This window comes from Phacochoerus africanus, chromosome 2 (genome assembly GCF_016906955.1).
Source record: "Phacochoerus africanus isolate WHEZ1 chromosome 2, ROS_Pafr_v1, whole genome shotgun sequence".
In the NCBI taxonomy this organism is placed as follows: Eukaryota; Metazoa; Chordata; class Mammalia; order Artiodactyla; family Suidae; genus Phacochoerus; species Phacochoerus africanus.
Genome location: NC_062545.1, coordinates 208,246,062 through 208,267,003, shown reverse-complemented (window position 1 = coordinate 208,267,003; position 20,942 = coordinate 208,246,062). Strand labels below are relative to the sequence as shown.

At 39.4% G+C, this 20,942-nt stretch overlaps 1 protein-coding gene across 8 annotated transcripts in view; it reads right to left on the bottom strand.

Moving 5' to 3' along the window:
* The window catches only part of BNC2 (basonuclin 2), a 454,742-nt gene that overhangs the window by 148,156 nt on the left and 285,644 nt on the right, over window positions 1-20,942 (bottom strand). For 7 of the 8 annotated variants that reach the window (XM_047767608.1, XM_047767609.1, XM_047767610.1 and 4 more), the window contains one exon: window positions 16,221-16,323. In XM_047767608.1, coding sequence (XP_047623564.1) covers window positions 16,221-16,323 — 103 coding nt within the window. Of the gene's footprint in view, window positions 1-456; window positions 462-16,220; window positions 16,324-20,942 lie in introns of those variants that run through there. The other variant, XM_047767612.1, reaches the window with a different exon arrangement.

The window sequence follows — 20,942 nt, the reverse complement described above, 5'->3', positions numbered from 1 at the left end:
TTTGTTTTCAATGCTGTTCCTTAAGGGCTCTTCCTCTTTCTTTTCCATGATTAAAAATTTTTATGACTACACCTGAACCACTGCAGTTGGATTCCTAACCCACTGCATCATGGCTGGAACTCCTTTTTCCCTTCTTTTTAACTCTTTTCTTCCAGCTTCAATTGAAGTTCTTTTCTTGCTCTATAAAACTTGGAGAGAGCCCCTCATCTAAGAGCAAACTATCTCAACAATGATGGCAGGTACGTGAGCCAGTCGTGTACATCCCAACCACACGTTGCCCATTTCGTGGGTCACTTCTGTGCCTATTTTATCCTAAGATCAGCAACAACATCTGAAACATAAGCAATCAAGGGTGTTCAGCCCTCATGTTGTTGAGTGGATGCATGCAGTTAGTATACGAAGAATAAGAAAAGGCCACTATGGATTCGCACTTAAAGGCTACATGAGGGATTCCACTGTGCCACCCAATTCTTCTTCTTTTTTTTTTTGCTTTTTAGGGCCGCACTTGCTGCATATGAAGGTTCCCAGGCTAGGGGTGGAAGCAGAGTTGTAGCTACCAGCCTACACCACAGCCACAGCAACACAGGATCCTCAACCCGGTGAGTGAGGCCAGGGATCAAACCCGCATACTCAAGGACACTAGACAGGTTCAATACCACTGTGCCGCGTTGGGAACCCCTGCCACCCAATTCTTAATTCCACCCATGTTTTTAGCTCAGCCCCTCCTTTGCTCTTTACACTCCTCTAGAGAACAGTGGGGGTGGGTAAATACGGCAGTTGAAGAATGAGATGGGGCTGCTGGCTGAGCAGGAAATGACTAAAGCTGAATAATTTATTCCCTTTCCTACCACTTCAAGCATTGTTTGGGAGCATCCAAAGGATTTCTAGGTGAAGACAGTGTGAACTCTAGTGATGTTAAAGAAAGGACGCTTAATATCGGGGCACAGAGACCAGATCACAGTGAACAGATACTAATTATGAAATCATAGTACAGATCACTAGATTTGTGATCCATGTACCAGATTCATGTTTCACAGGTATAGGAAAAGGTATAGTAGAGCCAGGCCCCATCCATGGACTCAGCCAACCCAGGGATGGAAAATATTCACACACAAAAAAAAATTCCAAAAAGTTCCAGAAAGCAAAACTGGAATTTGCCATGCTCTAAAACTACTTACATAGCATTTACATTATATTTACAAATATTACATGGCATTTACATCGTATTAGGTATTAAAAGTAATCTAGAGATGAATGACATGCATAGGTTATATGCAAATAATACAGCATTTTATATAAGGGTACCCCCCGCAGGTCCTGGAACCCACCCCTGTGGATACAAAGTGACCACTGTGTAGACTTTGGAAAGGGGTTAGACAACAGTCAACACAATGAGACTGTAACAATAGCATCTACAAAGAAAAGACTATTTTCTTTTGTAAAAGGGCTGAAGGAAAAGAAAAAAGCGATTCATTAACCTCCTCTTAGTACATGGAATTTTATTACGAAAAAGAAGAGGGTTTAACTGCACATTATGGATACTAGTCAGAAAACGAAAAAAAAAAAATCATACAGTAAGAGCTTCTTAAATTGTGAATCAGGTAACTGAAGGAACATAATTTTTACCTGGATTTCTTTAAAATGCCAGAAACAGAAGCTTCAACTGGTAATTTTCTGGCTATAAAACAAAGGAGAAATTGAAGCCTGGATATAATTTCAATAAACACTTTGATAGGATCGATAGTTTTCAAAAGGAAAGTGGTGGCTAAGCCACAAGACCCCCAAAAAGACACATAAGTCAGTGTGAAGAAAACTCCTTTCTGTGAAGAACAGAATCACCATAAGGACAACAGCCAGAATTTTTGAGGTTCATTAATATAAGTGTGTAATGTAAATGTAAAATAAGTATAAAATGTAATGCAAAATATGTAATAAATGTGAAGTAATATGTACTTTTAACTGCATTGCTAACTTAAAGAACAAAGTAATGTCCTTTATAAAATTCAGTTTTCAAATGTATAAAATACTGCTGGTGGTGTGTGTGGGTACTTATAAAAGATCTTGCATCTATCAAATGAAATGTGAATAACTATTTTTTTATTTCAATTTTTAATAACAGGAATTACTCCCCAAACCTTCAAATAAATTAAAATAAATGTAAACCTGTAACTCTGCAGACTTCACTTTCAATATTTTCTGTGAAGGTCACAGAAATAAGAACATATTCAGATACTTTTTTTTCTTAATGTAGGAGTATAAAAGTGCTTTTCACTGATCCCAGAAAATTGGCTCTCAGTGATAGTTTATAGTTCTTAGTTTTCCACAACTTTTTTTTTTAACATAACTTTCTTTAAAAGCCAAATTCAAGTGACTTAGGTGGTTTTCACAGGAATATGCTCGAACATTTTAGGTCCTGATGTCCAGGGGACTCCTTCTAATAGCTGTTCAGGCAGGGTGGTGTGAAGCTTATAGGCGTTCAATAAAATAAAATGCGAGCGAAGTGGAATGATTTTTTCAAAGCCACCTACTTCGCAGGGTAAAACAATTAAAAATCTGTATGAAAACAGTCTGAAAGGAAATCTTTTATTTCGCTAATTTTCAGTCCTATCCTGGATTATTTCTAAAATTTTAAATGCTAATTTGAAGCAATTTTACAAGGGGAAAAAAAAATAAAGAAGCTTCATTCTTTCATTTTGGGAGAAAGCCAGGTGAGCCTTAAATTGCTAGGCTAATTGTTTCTCGAGAACTCCCTGACTCCTGCCTCAACTCCCCTTAGGATTCCAAATTATAACAGGCGCTCTTGGTCCTGGAATACTATTTTAATCTCTAATAGGTTAACATTTCAATGTGTCTTTAAAGGGTTATTTTATGGAATTCTTTCCATGATTACTCTAAGAGTAAAATGAAAACAGTTAGTGACAGGATTTTATTAGAGCAATTTCTAGGGTCGGATTTTTAAATTTTGGTTACTTATACACAGAATATTGTTCTCTTTCATACTTCGAGTACCCAGACCATAACCCCTGAATTTATGAGGGTGGGTGGCTCTTCATTCTTGCTAATATGACCAATAATTTCCAATTATACCCCACTTTATAATAGGCACACTACACCCAATATAATGATATGTCATCTCAATGTAGCTAGCCCATGAACCTCTACAGGTTTAATGGGATTTTGCGTATTTAGAATTTCATCATAAAGGGGCCCTTTGGAATCATTATAACATCAATCCTTTCCCATTTTAAGACTCAGCTCTCTTACTAGGCAAGAGCATCAGGGCATAAGGCAAAGGCTTAACCTACCCGTAGACTGTAAGCCAGATCCTAATAAAAACCATAGCACTTGGGAAGAACACTAATAAATGGCAGTGATGACATATTAAAAACTTTTTAGCGAAATCATGGGATGGATCAGGAAGGTGGTTGATGATTGTTACTGAGAGAAAGAGTCCTTATGACTTGAAGTAATAATTAGACCCGCACACTTTCTTCACTATTTTGAGGGGAAAGAACTATGTAACGGGGAGCAAATTAAATACAAAATAACTCATGTTCCATTTAAGTCACAACTTTCTAACTCTGTCAAGGTTGAATTAATTAGGACATGTAATATCAAGGAGAGAGAAGGCTTGCTTTTAGAATTTTTTTTTAAAGAAAGAAGAAAAGGTATGATATGTAGCTGAAGAATGATACCCAAGCCTGGTGATAAAAACTGTCAGTCTTCACATGTGAAGAGCTTTTTTTCCCCTTAAACAAATAGTGTCAGCGTTTTTTAAGCAAAAAGCCCAGAACTCTACTGAACCTCCATAAACCCTGATTACATTACTATAGCTTATGCCTTACATGAACGATCCTTGATTTTTTTTCTTCTCCCTTAACACATGAGGGCTAAGTATATAAATACCCTTATGGTCCATTAGGAATGTGATCTAATACTGCAGGGAGGGAAGGGGGACAAAAGTAGTTCCAATGAGTCCACACTGTCCTATGGATTTTAATCACTCCTTAGTTGACATGTAGCTCTAAGAGTATGTGGGTATGTGTGTGAGCATGTGCGCGCTTGCGCGCGCGCGCGCACACACACACACACACACACACAATTAGTCCAGGGTAGAATCTGAGCTCCACTTGAGACTATATAGGTAATATTTCAAACTGATTGGCATTTCCCCCCTGTGGCCTTATGCATAATAAAGTCTTCACAACAGACTTTGGAAATCATTAAAGTCTGACTGAGGCACACATAAAAGTAGACTGTCAACGCTGGGTTATTCAGAAGCTCACTCTCTTGGCTGGGAGATTAAACAGATCCTTGGCTTACTTCTCCTCCTTCCTCTTCTTTCCATGGCCCACTTTGGGGGGCGGGTCTCTCCTCATCTGCAGCAACTCCATCAGAATGTGGTGCAAAGAAAGAGCAAATTCAATCTGCACACTTGACAATACGTCTAGGGAGAGACTGAGTAACTGAATCTACTTGCTGAAACCAGGTTTGGGGCATTTTATCACTACTCTGCTGTTCTGTCCAATCTCTAGTCGCCAAGACTAGCTGAAAGTTCACTACACAAACCTTGCTTTATTTAATTCACAGATCAATGAATTAAATGTACACCAATGATAAAACCATATCCCTTTAAAACGTAACTACTGAAATAGGCTACTTGAACGAACCAGGTAAGTCCTTCTATTCAACAAACAAAAAAATGAATTCTTTGTAAGAGAATAAGCACCCTATTCCCAATTTATTAACTTTAAAGATTTAATTTTCTCAAAGTGGCATAGATCTGTATAAGAATTTCATTACGGAAACACTGTAAAGGCAAGGCATATTTATTTTTGATAAAACACATGCTTTAAACTCTCAAAGAGTGACAGTTTAATATTTGTGACGAACAAATATTTCAAAATTGAGAGAAGAGTGATAGAGAAAGCCAGCATCTGGTAGGAAATACCTAAAAGAAAGAAATGATTATATTCAGCCTTCTTTTTTAAAAAATGAACGTCACCTTTGTGTCACAAGTATTTTTCTTTCCTTCTCCCAGTAAGTCAGCCTGAAATTTCATTCTAAATCTATAATCAATCTTTTTTTTCCCCCACTGTAATCCCTTAAAACTCTGGGCTATCACACACACTTTTGACACTGATGTGTGTTTTCTTCTGGGTTGCTGGATTTGCTTAATGCATATATCAAGTATCAAACTGCTTTGTATCCGTGACTGGCAGGATAAAATACCTCTACATAAAGATTTGCTCATAAAAAAGGGTTAAGAAGGCAGTCTTAGGAGAAGTCTAAACTAACCAGTTTTTAAGTACCTGAGCAGAATATGTTAAGGACTGGAGCTGCGTGTGCCGATTTTTCCACTAATATGATCAATATACAGCTGGACAGAGAGAGAAGCCTTAAAGTTACCATCCTATTCTCTACGAGTTGGCTCTTTGACATCTATGAATTATCAACAAGGCTAAAAAGCTTTCAGAGTTTAAGCCGCTTGCAAAATGAAACTATTTTATACCATCACAAATATTTCATGGAGCCAGAACTTTGAGGAAAGAGGGCAAGTCTCCTGAAATGATGAGAACAAAGAAACAGAAGGGAGACACTGGTTAGCTCTCTGAATGCTGGTTACGAAGCTGATAACGATAATGACTCTAATTTCTAATTAAAAGACATGTTCTATTAACAGGACCAACGGGCACAATAAAAAAATCCAAATTTTCAAATGTAATAATTTTTCCCATAGATATTTTACTGTATTTAAAAACCAGTAATAGAAAACACTTGCCAAGTTCATTTAGTCTCTGACTGAGGCACACATATGTGATCTCCTAATTTACAGCTTGCACGTACAGATGTTCACACTTAGTAAAAGGGCTTCTTAATAGCTTTTTTTAATTAAAAGTGTGTTGATAATAGGTGTTTTAAACATATCCAAACAACACAGCTGAACTGACAAATGCCTGTCTTCATGTCTCACATTGTGGCAAGATTTTATGAGAGAAACGATTATGATTCAGTCACATGTCTATAGGATAAATGTTACCCCCAAAAACCTCCAAATGAAATCTTTCATTAATTTTTCTACCTATGATCTGTTTCCAAGTCAAAAATGTTAGATTGCTACTAGGTTTATGTAGCCGAAAGCAGAACCACACAGCCGTTGCTGGCTGCCTGCAGTTTTTTTCCTTTGCAAAACTTTGAACCCCATCCAGCTTTGACACACTGCCTCTTCAGTTAATAACTATCAAGTTTCCCCTTGTCTCCTGTCTACTTTTCTTTGAGGCAATTGCGCACTCAGCACCCCGAGATAATAACACACATCTATAAGATAAAAGCAATGGCATTAATGTAATTGTCTGCCTCTCTCTCTTTAGCCTAATCTTTTTTTTCCTTCAGTTTTGACTGCCTGTGTGACACCTGTTTTTGTCTCCTCTGATCCTACGACAGGTTTTCCGCTGACAAGGTTTTTGCCTGACAGAGATTCTGCAGACAAGAACATAATAAAATATGAAGAACTGCTTGTCAGAGTTTCTGCCAATGCTCACATGAAATAAAAGAAAAAAATGACTTTTTTTTTTATAAGGGGCCCTGTGATGGTCGCTTTTGGCCTGTCAGGAAAAAGACTTCCCTGGCCAATTTCTCCAAGCCAAACAGGTGTTTTCTTTTATGTGAGAAGTTGATTTGTTTTTTAATTTTTACTGATAGTAAGAAATGAGAACAGCCAAAACAGAGGAGGGGAGAATTTCTAAGATTTTTGCAGGCAAAGGAGTATTGAGGAACTACTAAATAAACGTAAAAGATTATTTCACTCAAGCGCACATCTTCTGAATGCAACAAAAACGCCAACATCTGTTAGTAATCAAACAAATTTAACCTCTCTAAAATTTACTTCTTCTTGGTTAGCTAGGCACCTAAAACCTCCCACCTACCTTTCACTGGATTTGTTGTCTGAAGACACAGAGGGAGACAGCAAAGATGAAACAAGAGTGAGGGGTGGACAAGAGAAATGCAGAAACCCAACGCAAGGCAAGGTGGGTTCAGGCTGTGTTTATTACTGAAAATGGGAAGAGGCTGCAGCAAAAGAAACAGGCAATTAGGAATTAGAGACTTGTAGATACACTTAGGAATCTCTGTAAACGTCTGCTCTGTGTGCTCCCCCATGAGGGAGAGATGCTACTCTGGGTATCAGGTCCCAAACTAGTGGGGTATGACAGAATCTATCCTTCTGGTCTCAGCGAAGTATGGGAGAGAGGGGGTCCAGCTTCCCTTATGACTAAGACAGAGGTGCAGCAGGTGTGAAAGCCAAAGGACTGAGAAAGAGCTTACAGAGGTGAGTGGGCCTAGGTTTTGGGGTTTCTTGCACCAACTACTCTACCAGCAAAACTAGTTTAACCTAAGCTTCAGTCCTCTAAATACATTCTCTTACACTGAGGACCTACAACAGCCATGTCCAACAGAAATATAATTCAAATCACATACGTAATTTCTCTATTCTCATTTAAAAATGAACAATGAAACTTCTTTTTTAAAATATGTTATTTAACCCAATACATCAAAAAGTTTACCAATAATGCAGACAATGTAAGAACACTTCTTAAGGAGATATTTTACATCTTTTCAAGACTACATTTTAAAAATTCACCTTACATTTTACACTTACTACAGATCTCAACTGGGACCAACCACATCTCAAGTGCTCAAATCCAAAATAGAGGCTTCCTTTTTGGACAGCCAGGTCTAGAGTTACCTTTGCATTCTTTGGCTAGTTGAACTTAAGGCCCAACAAGGCTGTTCTTTCAATTAAATGAATTTTCACTTGCTTTTGTTGGATCACTTGACTGACCATACAAGCAGACTGGGACACCTGGAAGTCAAAGGAGGGATTTCCCCGTGTGTTAAGAACAGTTTCAGGGAGAAAGGGACCTTACTTACTACTGGGACCCTAAACAGATACTAGTCACAGGGGTGGCAAGAACTCCTTAAAATACTTTCTATTACAATGCTTTGGCTATATGCTCACTAAAAACAGATTAATTCGAGCTTCTGAAGAGTTAAAAACGTCTGCCTTCCCAGCAGGCAAAACCTGTTAAGGAATGGACTGCACAAACAACATTTTATACCTCCCAGAATACAAGTCAGGATTTCGCCAAAACACCCTTGGTATCTCAATCAGCCATTTTACTCTTCAAATGTGAGTGAGGGTGGAGGGGGGATGGGGGAACCCACACTTAGAAGTCATCACTGTGACACAACAGGAGAAGGAAGGATAGTTGAGAGTATTGCTGAGGTATCCTGGGTCCTTACAACCTCATTATCTGAGCAGAACATCCTGAGTAAAAGGAGAGAAGCTGACAATGTTTCATTTATAACCCCTTCAATTTGTGTTCTGCTTAACCTGGTGAACTTCAGTTAATTAAGATGTTCCTATAAACAATTAAGCTTCCTGTAGGATCGTTAGCAAGATATAAAAATTTATGATGTAATAAAGTGCAATAAAATGATAAAGTGGTTAGCCCATCAAAGCACTTCACATGCAAGAATACAGGTGTGGAAATAGGCAAGAGTAGTCTTAACCCTGTAGCAATTCATTTATTTCCGGTTTGGGAACTTTCAACAGATAAGTCATCCTACAAATTTATCTCAACTGATGTGCACTTCTTAAAATGTGACTTTTGGGAAAAGAAAAGTGTTTTGGACTTGTAGTCAAATAAGGGCTCACATGACATTTTAGGGGAAATGGATGTTACAAAGCGAAAGTGGCTTTGCTGGGGACACCAGGTCATCTTGGGAACACTTGGCCCCACAGCCAAAAGAACTGAGGTCCTCGCTCCAGCACTGAGCACTGAAGAAAACCTTCCTGAGGCTCTAGATCATCAACATTAAGGATCATTAACATGAAGTCCACTTCTTGATTCTCCTGAACCACTGGCCTGAACACACTCAACTTCTAAGAACTTAAACTACGATAAAATGTGTCTGTCATCTCAATTTGAAGTTCTACTTCTGCAAATATTTAGAAATAACAACTAACCCTTATTAAGATTATTATTGCTTTCAGATGCCAGAAAGAACCCTACAAACCTAGGCATTGTCATTATCCACATTTCACAGATGAGAAAACAGGTTACGAAACCTAGCCAAGGTCCCACTGATGGTAGGTGGCAGAGCCAGGCTGTGAGCCTACACAGAGCTGTGCTCTTAGCCACCTGTCTCTCACGCCTCCCATTTGTGTGCCTGAAGCTTCTTCACACTCAGGGGCTCCAGCTCTGCAGGTTTCCATCTCAGGATCCTCCCTAGAAACTCCTTAGCAGGGGGCCAGCCCTGTACACATTAGAGGCCAGGATTTACCAGACCCACCTTATGTTCCATCTGAGTAAGATGGAGCTAGGAAAAAACATCTGGGGAGCTAATAGGCAGAGAGCCCAGGACTTTGAAGGGGAGGCACTGTTTGTGCTGTGATTTAAAAAAAAAAAAAAAATTTAGGGAGTTCAAAGCACAGTCCCAAAGGTGGGCAGTCTGAGAAACAAATCAAAACAAGCAGCTCAGGGACACAATAAGAATATCGTTAACGCCATTAATCAAGCGGCAAACTGTCACGTTTGTGAGGCTGTCCTCCCTTTAAAGCTTATCAACTATGATCAGGGAGTAAAGGAGAGAAGCAGAAGGGGGCATGGTGTCCTCAGGTCAAGCAAGGAAGGCTCTTGTGCCAGGCAGGAAAAGTGGCCTTGTGTTTACTCTCTCAAAGAAAACTGAGTAGAGAGATGTTCAAGGACTTTGTCCACGGAGAGCCCAGACGCCAGCTGCCTGCCCAGAGCGGGGAGGCAGCTGAGAGTTGGTTTCTCTAACTAAAAGGGAATTCTGCCGCTAGGCAAGCCAGCTTTCAATGTCACAATGAGGAAGAACTAAGTCTTCTAGAAGGATAAATTCTTTCGTGCAGATACTCCATTAGTTCCCATCTTTTCAAAGGCAGCCCACCAGGAGGAAGAGGCCTGCGGGGTTTCTATGCACAGGTTTCTAAGCAGAGCCCAGGAGAGCGTGACCAGACCACCTACATCTTCCCAAAGGATTAGGTTCTTGACACTGCCACACCAAAGCCTGCATTTATTTTTCCCCATGCTAAGGTCTCAAGCTAGTACCTTTCTTACATGTGCCATCTAGTCCTAAATACCCTTCTGCAACAGTTCTCTCCCAAAGCAAATTTCCCCCTTGTTGGGACAATCCGGTCAGTCCAAGGGAGCCAGTGCTTTCTTATTTTCCTTTGTCAGAGGATACTCTTTTTATACACCCTTCTCTCTTCATCTTGACCCATTTACAAATGATCATATAGAAGCTACTGCAGCATTCCTAGAATGCACATGATGTTACAGCAATAACATGCTTTCTTGCTTAGGACAGAAGACTTTTATCTGGGATGAGAAGGGAAGAAGACTAGCAAAGCAAAGAGGATGGAAAAGGAAAGCTTATGACTTAGTTACACTGGCTTTTGGACTCAAGTCAGGGAGAATATTACTGAGCTACCAGTCGGGGATAAACTACTTTCACAGATGTTTAGACAATTCATATGAAAAGCACAGACTGGGACAAATAATAAAGACATGTGACCTTTCATGGGATAAAATGAAAAATTACTGGTTTTGATCCACCCTGCTTAAATCCTTATAAAGTACCATGCGGCCAACAAATCTGAGGAATCTGTAAACAGAATACGGAGATCTCATGATTCTAAATGTAGGACAGACATAATCAAAAGGTTTTTGATGATGGAATGCTCAGAACCAATGGCCCTGATTTAGGACTTAATTATGCAAAATAAGCCTAATAGGGTTTTCTTTTGGTGCATGCTTGCCAGATTTAGCAAATAAAAATAAGAGGACCACTCAGCTAAATCCGTGAGGTACATGTGTATACTAGAAAGTTATTCACTGTTTACCTGAAATTTAGATTTAATGGGATGTCCTACATTTGCTATTTGGGTGAGTGTCTCTATAAATACTCCTGTTCTGATAAGAAAAATCAAGAGCTGGGAATTCAAATTCAATGATGCCGAGAGGAAAAAAATTACTTCCAGTGAATTACAAAAAAGAAAGACTTGAAATTAATGGATTATATGAATATTAAGTCTTACAGTACATTAAACCATAAAGCTGGTTGGTGGATGACACTAAATTAACTTTATGCTGCTTGCCACTTCCTGTGGCTGAAGAAACTGAAAAAGCTGAGCATATGTGGCCCGGGACTTCACATATGATGTATGTTTCATAAATACCTATTCATTGACAATTCAGATGACACAGGCCAAACCTGCTCATTTTACATTTAAAAGCTGTGAATAGTTTGAATACTGGCAGGAAAGCAGCTGGCCTGAGGAGCAGATAATTAAACTATTTAAAGTCGAAACAGTCTATAAAGAAAATACTTTGCACCAAGCAAGCTACTGTGGGGTTCATTAAGCTATGTAATATATTTGTTATTCATCAGGCCTCCTATCCTTGCCGGATGCTTACTGACAGACCAAGAAACAGCGAATTTATTTTAAAGGTAATTTTAACAAATGGGTTTCACTGGAAGCAAAAATTACTGATCTAGCCAAGAAAAAATTTTAAATGTATTTCCTTTCTGAAAGTTGTCCACCTCTTTTATTAAATCAAATATACCCCACCATGAAAAAAAAAAAAAAAACACCCAATAATTTTCCACTTGTCTTGGATGACTACTGTTTCCAAAAAAATCATTTAGAATATAGATGACTTTTAAAAACTTGTTCTATTTTATTTATCTTAATAGTTCAGAAATCACCTAGAATTTTTTCACTTTTTAAAAGTTTTAGGAGTTGATTTATAATGTTGTGTTAATTTCTGCTGTACAGCCAAAGTGATTCAGTTATACACATATACACATACTCATTCCTTTTCAGATTCTTTTTCCGTATGGGTTCTCCCAGAATACTGAATAGCGTTCCCTGTGCAATATAGACTTTTAGACATTAAAATTAATTTGCAAATAATAAAAATGGCTTAGTACAGCAGTCCTTAATTTTGACACCCATGTCCACTTTATCACGAGGGCAACAGATTCCAAGTAGTAACACTTCTCACTGGAAGCAAGCTCCTCAGAGGAGAATGAGGAGTAGAAACACTTTCTCACACTCTCCTCACTGGCCATTTGCTATCTACTAGTCATACTTGCTCCTTTGTAAGACCATGTAAAAGCTTCAGCTGAAGCTTCACTTCTGTGAATGGTAGAACTGCTATTCTAACATGGTGGGAACGGGTCAAAATGCCACAAACTGAATTTCTACCAACAAACATTTATGTCACTGGTGAAGAAGACCATTACTGCTTCTATGCTGATATCTTATTTTGGCACTCTTGAACCAAGCAAAAATTCAACTTGCAGTAAATATGTTTTCCAAAATTTTTTAAGACTCACTCAGATAATTTTAGGCAAATGAAGGAAAAATAGAGAAAAGACAATGCAAACAGAGGATGGAAAAAATACAGTTCTTAAGTGAATTAAGTGGCAACCAAAGACTGTGAAATAGGACAAAATGAGAAACTCTAGGTTATTACACACTTTCAGTTTGGACTTCTTGTACCTAAAAAAGCTTGTTTTAAGTAATGTTAAACTCAATAAAACCCTGCTTTCATTATCAAAATGCAAGAGCTGAGATTCTTAATTGGGGAAAAAGAGGAGGAAATCCTTTATTAATTCAGTGGGAAATACCTATTGGTAGTCAAGGAATAGTTGTGGTTTTTTTTTGGGGGGGGCTCTCCCCTCTCTTACCTCAGTGGTGCTAAGATTTCAAGGAAGTAATTTGTGAATAGCACCACAGCCCAGTAAGTAACTTCAAAACTTGGGTGTTACAGTAGGATGCATTAATTTACTCGTTTTAATTTTTTAAAACATCTTTCTCAAAAGATTTTTGTATAGCAACTAATGTCAACAATTCAAGCAGATTTAAGAAGAAATCTATAAGGTATGAAGTGAGTGAGTTTATGTATGTATGAATAAAATATCATGACCCATGAACTCCAACATCTTATGAAGAAACTGAAGGTGCTGATAACAAAAGAGATATAGGAATGCATTAATTCAAAAGACGCTAACAAATTTCTAAAATTCATCTTTTTGTAAAGAACACTTGATTTTGGCATTTAGTTATTTTTAGCAGCAAATACTAATTATTTATGATTCAATTACAGGTGGAGTGTGTTCAGGGCTACCATGAAGTAATATTTTAGTGGTGTTATGGATGTTCTATCCACTTTCAGAGGAAAACTGCACAGGAGAAAAAAACATATCACTTCCTCCTTGTCCCCCACAAAGGACACAAAGGCGTCCAGGAAGACTGCTGTGTCTCACCTCTGAGCAGAAATAAGCGGAGAGATGATTTCAGGGTTTTCTGTGGAGTAGCAGAGAGTGAAGGAATTGGCTGAAATACTAAGGGCAAAAAGAGGGGGTGCTCCCATCCCCCTGCCAACTCAAGGGCAAGGAGCCCACCCCTCACTGCTGTATTTATCCTAATGAATGCGGTAAGGGTGGGATTTGCATACCTGCGTGTACACATGTTGCCTTGTCAACAGAAACGTCCCTGTTGTGGGGGAAAAGAGGTCAAGGTGATAACAGTGGTGAGGAAAAATAAGATCTGAGCAACTTCTAAATTAATATACCAGAAACACAGAATTCAGAATTTCTAATGACACAGTAGGAAAAGCCCGGTCTGATGTAACAGAAATACCTTATTCACATTCAGTGAAAAAAAACCACATCCCTCAGAAAAATCTTAGAAACAACCACTGGCCAGGGATAATTTATGTTGTTCGAGAAGGAAGAAATATTGCTTTTTTCCCCCATTACCCTACTAATGGAATATGCACATGGAAGGTGGAGCGATAAAATAAACGGGTGGCACAGTAAACTTTTATACTCATGAGGTTACCACTGTAGAGAGATGACAGTAACACAAGATGGCTTTGGAAAAATGGAGAGGGAATAAATGAAAAGTTCTTTGTTTCATGATTGCCCCTCCCCCCAACTTTTATCAGTCTTTGGTTGTCCACTTTGCTGCTTTTAACATGTATTATTTATTTTAAAGACTTCAGGTGTTTTACCTTTAATTCTCACAGTAATCTTGCAGGGTAGGTATCATTAGTCCTTTATTACAGACAAGAAAACTGAGATGGAGAGATGTTGAGCTACACGCCATCTAAGATGTAGAGCCAGGATCTGACCCCACACTGCCGCCAGGATTCTTGGTGGGCTTCAGACATACGTTATTACCTAGTGGGCACAATACTTATTCAGGGAAAGAGGGATATTTAGGAAGTGGATAAACTGAATTGCGCTCGCCACCCCCCCTCCCCCATTCTTAAGTTGAAGCCTTAATCCCCACTATTTCAGAATATGACTATATTTAGAGATAGGGCATTTAAAGAGGGGAGTGAATTAAAAGGAGGATATTAGGGGGGCCCTAATCCAATCTGACTGGTGGGCTTCTTTTCCCCCTTTTTAGGACTGCACCTGCAGCATATGGAAGTTCCCAGGCTAGGGGTCAAATCGGAGGCGCAGGCAGAGCAACACCAGATCCAAGCCAAGTCTGCGACCTATGCCACAATTTACAGCAATGTGCCAGATCCTTAACCCACTGAGCAAGGCCAGGGATCAAACCAGCATCCTCATGGATACTAGCCGGATTCATAACCCAATAAGCCACAATGGGAATTCCTGACTGGTATTCTTTTAAGAGGAGAACATCTGGAGGCCTGGAGACACCAGGGTGTGCCCCCAGTGAGAAAAGACCATGTGAGGACACAGCAAGAGCACAGCCATCTGCAAGCCAGGAAGAGTTCTCAGAATGAAACCACCCTGATTCTGGACGTCTAGCCTCCAGAACTGTGAGAAAATACATTTCTGATATTTAGGACACACGGCCTGCCCTATTTTGTCATGGCAGCCCTAGCAAATGAACAGTGAGAGAAGCAATCAGCGAATGCAATAACCTACAGAGGCTGCCCAAGGAACAGCGGCTCCAGTGTTGTTCGCAACGGCTCTAGAGCTGCTGCAGATTTTGGCCTTGTTAACAAAGCAGGAAAGAGTTCCATCCCTGGGGGCACCAGAGGACTGTGGCTCTGTCTGCCAGGCACACTCCTTCCAGCAAATTCCATTCACTCTGCTCTATCTGCTTCTCTCCTCGTCACAGAAACGGGTCTGAAATGCCCCCACAACACCAACACACACGCCCCAACAAGAGAGATACACGATAATTTAGCCACATTTCAAGGCATGGCCCTGTGTTGTTACCTCAGATCTTGCTAGAATAACATGACATTTATAAAACTACAGCCCACTGGATATTTGGCACTGCTTGGGAATGAAGAATATGTCCACTTAAGAGCCAATACCCCAGGCTGTCAAAAAAATCTCAAGCCAGGATTTCTTCTATAAACATTACCTATCTTTTTAAATTCTAGGAAGTGAAGAAAATGTCTCTGCTTATTTCCAAGTCTCCTTTGGCTGAAACGTAAAAAACATAAACCAGACAGAAGAACAAGTTAAATGCTTGGTCAAGGCCTACAGATGGAACAGCTCTGTGCATCTGGCAAAAAGCCTCGGCACTTCCAGCCTTGGCCCCGGGTCACCCACGCCCCGGACACACACCTATACAGAGCTCACCCTCCACCAAGGCCAGCCCTCTCCACCCACCGGGCACGCTGAAAGGGGGTATTTACAGATTATTTTTTCAGATACCAGCCAAATAATGTTCCCGTTCATTCTCTCGCCCACCGTCGACCATACAAAATTTAACATCTGGGAGGAAAAACTCAGCCCCGAACACAGATGACAAGGGTAAGCAGTCATGGAGGAGTTCTCCTCCAGCAAAGAGGATTTGCCAGCTTCCTCTGAGGTCCAGGCCCTGAAAGGCCAACTGTGGTATGTTTGAGTTTCCAGCAGGCTCGGTGCTTGCTGGCTGCTGCTATGTTCAGTCAGAACCCAACTGTCCTATAAACATCGCGCCCTTCTGCTGAGAGCTGCCCGCCTGGCCTGACTTCTTGGAGCCTGGAATAAGCTATGTGGGAGCCGCAGACTGAATGTGAACTAACACCTGGAGTACAGCTGACCCCTCTCTTCTCCAGGCCAGTGACTGCTCTAAAAAAAATTTAAGAAGTAACGCAGGCTCATGGGAACATGACAAGAATGGGAAGAAAAATCCAGATTTTCCTCACCGTGTGCCACCCAGCCATGTTTACACTGATCGCAAGTCCTCAGGTTAATCTTCCCCGGCTGGAAACATTCACACGTGCAGTTGACCAGTGTGCAGCGGATGGCCTGAAGCAAAGAGGAAAAAAGATCAGCATCTGGTCAAAGGTACTCTATTTCTTCACCATTTTAATGAATAACACCCACTTCCCATTTTTAACATCTCAAGGGGCCTGGAGACTTTTAAAAATAAATTCCGAAACCATCAAAATTTCTTACCAAAACATATTAGAAAACAAAGCTGGTTCACTAAGAGCATGCTTCATGGCATTCATAGATATCTTTAAATTAGAAGTGTAGATCATGCTGAGTCAGAGGAAAAGATTACATTTTCTATGAGATGCTGGTTCCATCACACCAGGGATCCAAAACAGAAAAAACACTGCTCTGCTACCAAATATTCACATTTAAGTTCATCCTCTTGGATATAATGCAAAAAATATACACTCTAATACAATAATGTTTAAGTGAAATGTTGGTTGGAAGTAAAACATGAAATACAAGTAATATTATTAGAATATTACTTTCTGCAGTGTCATTTAAACGTTTTACTAATCTTTCACTTGATCTCAGCCAAAAGGACAAAAAGCAATGTTTTATTAATCTTTCAGACAGATTCTGAAAGACATTCCTGTTGGCCCAGTAAGTCCCAGCATATTTCTAGTATAACTTACTTCCCAATTCTTTGTCTCCCCCCCAATATACTGATTCCCACTTACATTCCTATTTTGAAAAACACTGAACAACTCCTACTTTAATGGTGATGTAAGAAAATAAGTTTAAATTTGTTTTTAGATCAGATGGAGAACAGGAAAAGACATTTATGTTGATGTTTTGTATCCAGAACAATTCACCTAAATATTAGAAAACTGAAAGACACCCTCAAAAGTCTTTTAGAAATTATCAAACCAATTTACATTATAAAGCGAATCCACAGAAAATTAGCATTAATGAAGTGTAGTTTTTTATAGATTAAAAACCTATGCTTAAGAATTGTGTGAAAGCTGACCTATGCCCCCAGACTACAGTTAATAAATTTATCTCATACATTTAGCTCTAATTTGCATGGAAATTCTGAAGACGGCAGGGATTTAGCCTGATCATTCACAGATTAACAATCTACTGTAACTACCTGAACTGCCAGGAAAAGATCTCTCTACAGCTTTAGATGCAATCAATAATTACTGATTTTGGGGGGTGGGGGGAGAAGCATGGGGCTACCTGCAATTGCACTGCTATGCCTGAAAACTATACTCCCTGACACAGCTCTAGATACTCATATTCCTGGAAACTGTTGGATTTTTACATCAACTGTCTCATTTGTAACAGACAGTATTTTAAATACTATTAATACGGTTGGGCCAAATTCCACTTACAGAGAATAAGACTGAATGAGCTTCTACAGTTCTCTATGCTTTAGATCAGGCAAGTTCGAAAGAATTCACTTTTGTTAATGAAGTTTAAATCTATTGGCCCCTATTTGGGTTCCAATGTCAGAGTCCTTGCCATTAGATTCCTTTCTTGCTTTACTACCTCCAACCCTGATGTGCAACTCTATTACTGCAAGAAAAACACTCCACTGTATCATCTGCCTGATAGTTCAGGGCCTTTCTTCCAATGTCAACAGCCCAATTACATATTAGCTGGGCTGTAAAACTTTGCTCTGTGTGTTAGTGATTAAAAGAAGTAGTAAGAAACAGGGACACCAAAGGAAATGCTGACTAAGCCAGGATAATATATGTATTTGTAGGTTAGTGGGGAAGTATTTCTCCCCCAATTTCTCATTTCAACTTCAACAGTTTACTGAGCAAATACATCAAAACATTCCAGCTCAGAAATAGCTTCTTTAAATAGCGTGTTCCCGAACGAACGCCCAATTTGATTTTACTATGGTAAAACAACACAAAAGCAGTTTGTAGGGCAATGTTTCTATTAAAACGAGGCACTTTACAAACTATCCAATTATAAATTCAGATATAGTAACCGTTTTGACATTAAAATAGTTATACACAATCTGAAGTGCAATAACAGAATTTTTTAAATACACACACAAAAAATTCACCCTTGCTTTACCAAAATTAAGGAATAACCATCTCTCAAGGGCTGGAATACACATATTTTAAATGATTAATTTGATAATCTTCAATTATTTTACAAAAATAGCCTCATTTTTACACTGTGTTTAAAACATATTATTGTCAATTTTAGTGATAACTATATTCAGGACAGAACAAGCTAAGAAATTGTAGATTTACTTTATTTTTATGTGTATTTATTTATTTACAGGTTCAACTGGTATTTATTCATTCATTCATTTACTCAGTACTAGTTTATGATTGAAATGCTTTTCACTTCCAAAACCTTTACATCTGATAGATTTGGGAATTAAAACTTTTCAGATCATCATCCTTTTTCATGAATTCTACTCTTTTGGTACCTAAACATACAAACATTGGAACACCTCAACTACTTTTGTATATAAACACTTAAGCACTGGAATATCCATTTTGTATTTCTATGAATTCCAGAGGGTCTATTTATTTTAAATTCAGATTTATATAGACTACAATTGTTCCCTGAGGGAATTATATATATTTAAACAATATGGTCTAAATAAATATTGTGAGTAAGAGACTGTTGTGGCTTCAAAGGAAGTTTTATTCTAAATAACATTTTTGAAATGGCATAAAACTTTGACATATTATTTATTCACAATAAAACAGAACCAATGTGATTACTTGCCAACACACCCACACTTAAGAAAAATAAATCATCATGAAACTACCAAAGCCGGTTAAGCCTCAAAAGTGTACACACTTTACAAGGCGAGGACTGGGGAGAGGAAAAATGGCGATGCTTTTGTTTCTGTGAGCACATCCATTTCTTCGTTTAGCTAATGTTCGAGTCTCTCCCGGTCACTGCTGGGCACTCTTGGCTACAGAAAATCCAGAGATCATAATGAAGTGACAGAAAGGGGACACCAGGAAAAGAGAGGATAATTTAATCAGACTGTTCCCTTTCCCACCTATATATGCAGGGCCCTTATGCAGGTCTGGGCAACTCGTGCTAGCCACCCCTCCACACCTCTAAAACTCTGTCTCATCCAGTGCCCACAAACTCTTGCCTCAGGTTCAACATGCTCAGCTTTTCCAGCTGCCCAAGAACAAGAAAAATAAATTTTCCCAAGCTTGCAACTTATTGAAAGTAATTATTCCTTCTGCTTACCTTCACCATGGATTTCTTGAAAGAAAAATCCATGCACCCACCACCCACTGCTTCAACCTACATTTTAATTTTGCAATCTGGATTCTGCCCCACACGGTCCTGAAACTGCTTCCTCCAAGAGGAATGGTCTCATTACATCTGCTCCCTTTTTCTAGCCTCCTTATTCTCCTAGACCTGGAAGCAGTTTAAAGCACTGACTCTCCTTCGTTCCTGGGCTGCAGAGACCAGCTATCCTAGTTTTGTTGGCAGCAGCGTCTCACTTTCTCTCCACTGTAAATAAATACAGGTGTTTCCCACGGCCAGGCTCTTCATTCTTTAATTTGGCAATTGTACCCCCTCCTACAACTTCAAGTATCATTACTATGCAAAAACCATCCCTGTGGAGCCAAGTACTGTGTTAAGTGGTAGGAAACAGATGGCAGAGTCCCTGAGCAGAAGGACCAGACAGTCACAGGTTATGGGGAAGTGGGTTCAGAGAAGAGACCTAGAGAAAAGAAGGAAGAGAGTGTCCTGGTGGCTCAGCAGGTTAAGGATCCAGTGCTGTCACTGCTGTGGCATGGGTTTGACCCCCCAGCACAGGGACTTCTGCATGCCATAGGAGAAGGAAGGAAGGAGAGGAGAGAGGAAGGAGAGGAGAGAGGAAGAGAGAGAGAGAGGAAAGAGAAAGAAATTAAGAAAGAAGGAAGGGAGGGAAAGAGAATAAAGAGAAGAGGGGGAAGGAAGAGAGGGAAAGAGAAAGAAAGAGAGAAAGAGGAGAAAAAGAAGGGAAGAAAGAAGGAAAGAAAGGAAGGAAAGAAAAGAAGGAAGCCCTCGAAAGGGTTTGAGTAGCACCATCTCTCCCTCTTTTCCTTTGTCCTTTCTTCTACCAAAGGTAGGATTTAAATTTATCTATAACAATAAACTATTACAGATAATAAGAGTGAGATTTCCTGGATATTTGCCATTTTCCAGATACTTTCCCTCAGAAAATACCATGAGGTCAGTACTTTTATCACCTTTATTGTACTGTATTGTAAAGGAGGAAACAGGGGTGGCGATGATTCAGTACCTTGTCTGAAGTCACAGGAATCAGACGAAGGTCTGTGTGAGGTCTCCGCCCCATTCACTGGCCTCCAGGCAGCAGAGCCCCTGGACTTGCCCCCATCCAACCCCCACTCTACTGTTAACTCCTGCTCATCTTTCAAGCTTTCACCTCAAATTTTACTTCCATTCCCCAGGGCAGCTGCCCTCATCTCCATCAAGGTAAGTCCCTTGATAGTCCCCTATTTCACAAGGGATTTCTCTGTCAGAGCACTAATCACAGTTGTGAATATATTTATCCACGTATTTATCTATAATTTACCTATCTTTATTTATCCATAACCTACTAGACAAAGTGCATCTGTGTGATTATTTAATTAAGGTCTGTCTTCCCTTCTAGATGCTTAAGCTCCTCAAGGACAGGGCAACACGTCTGTTGGACT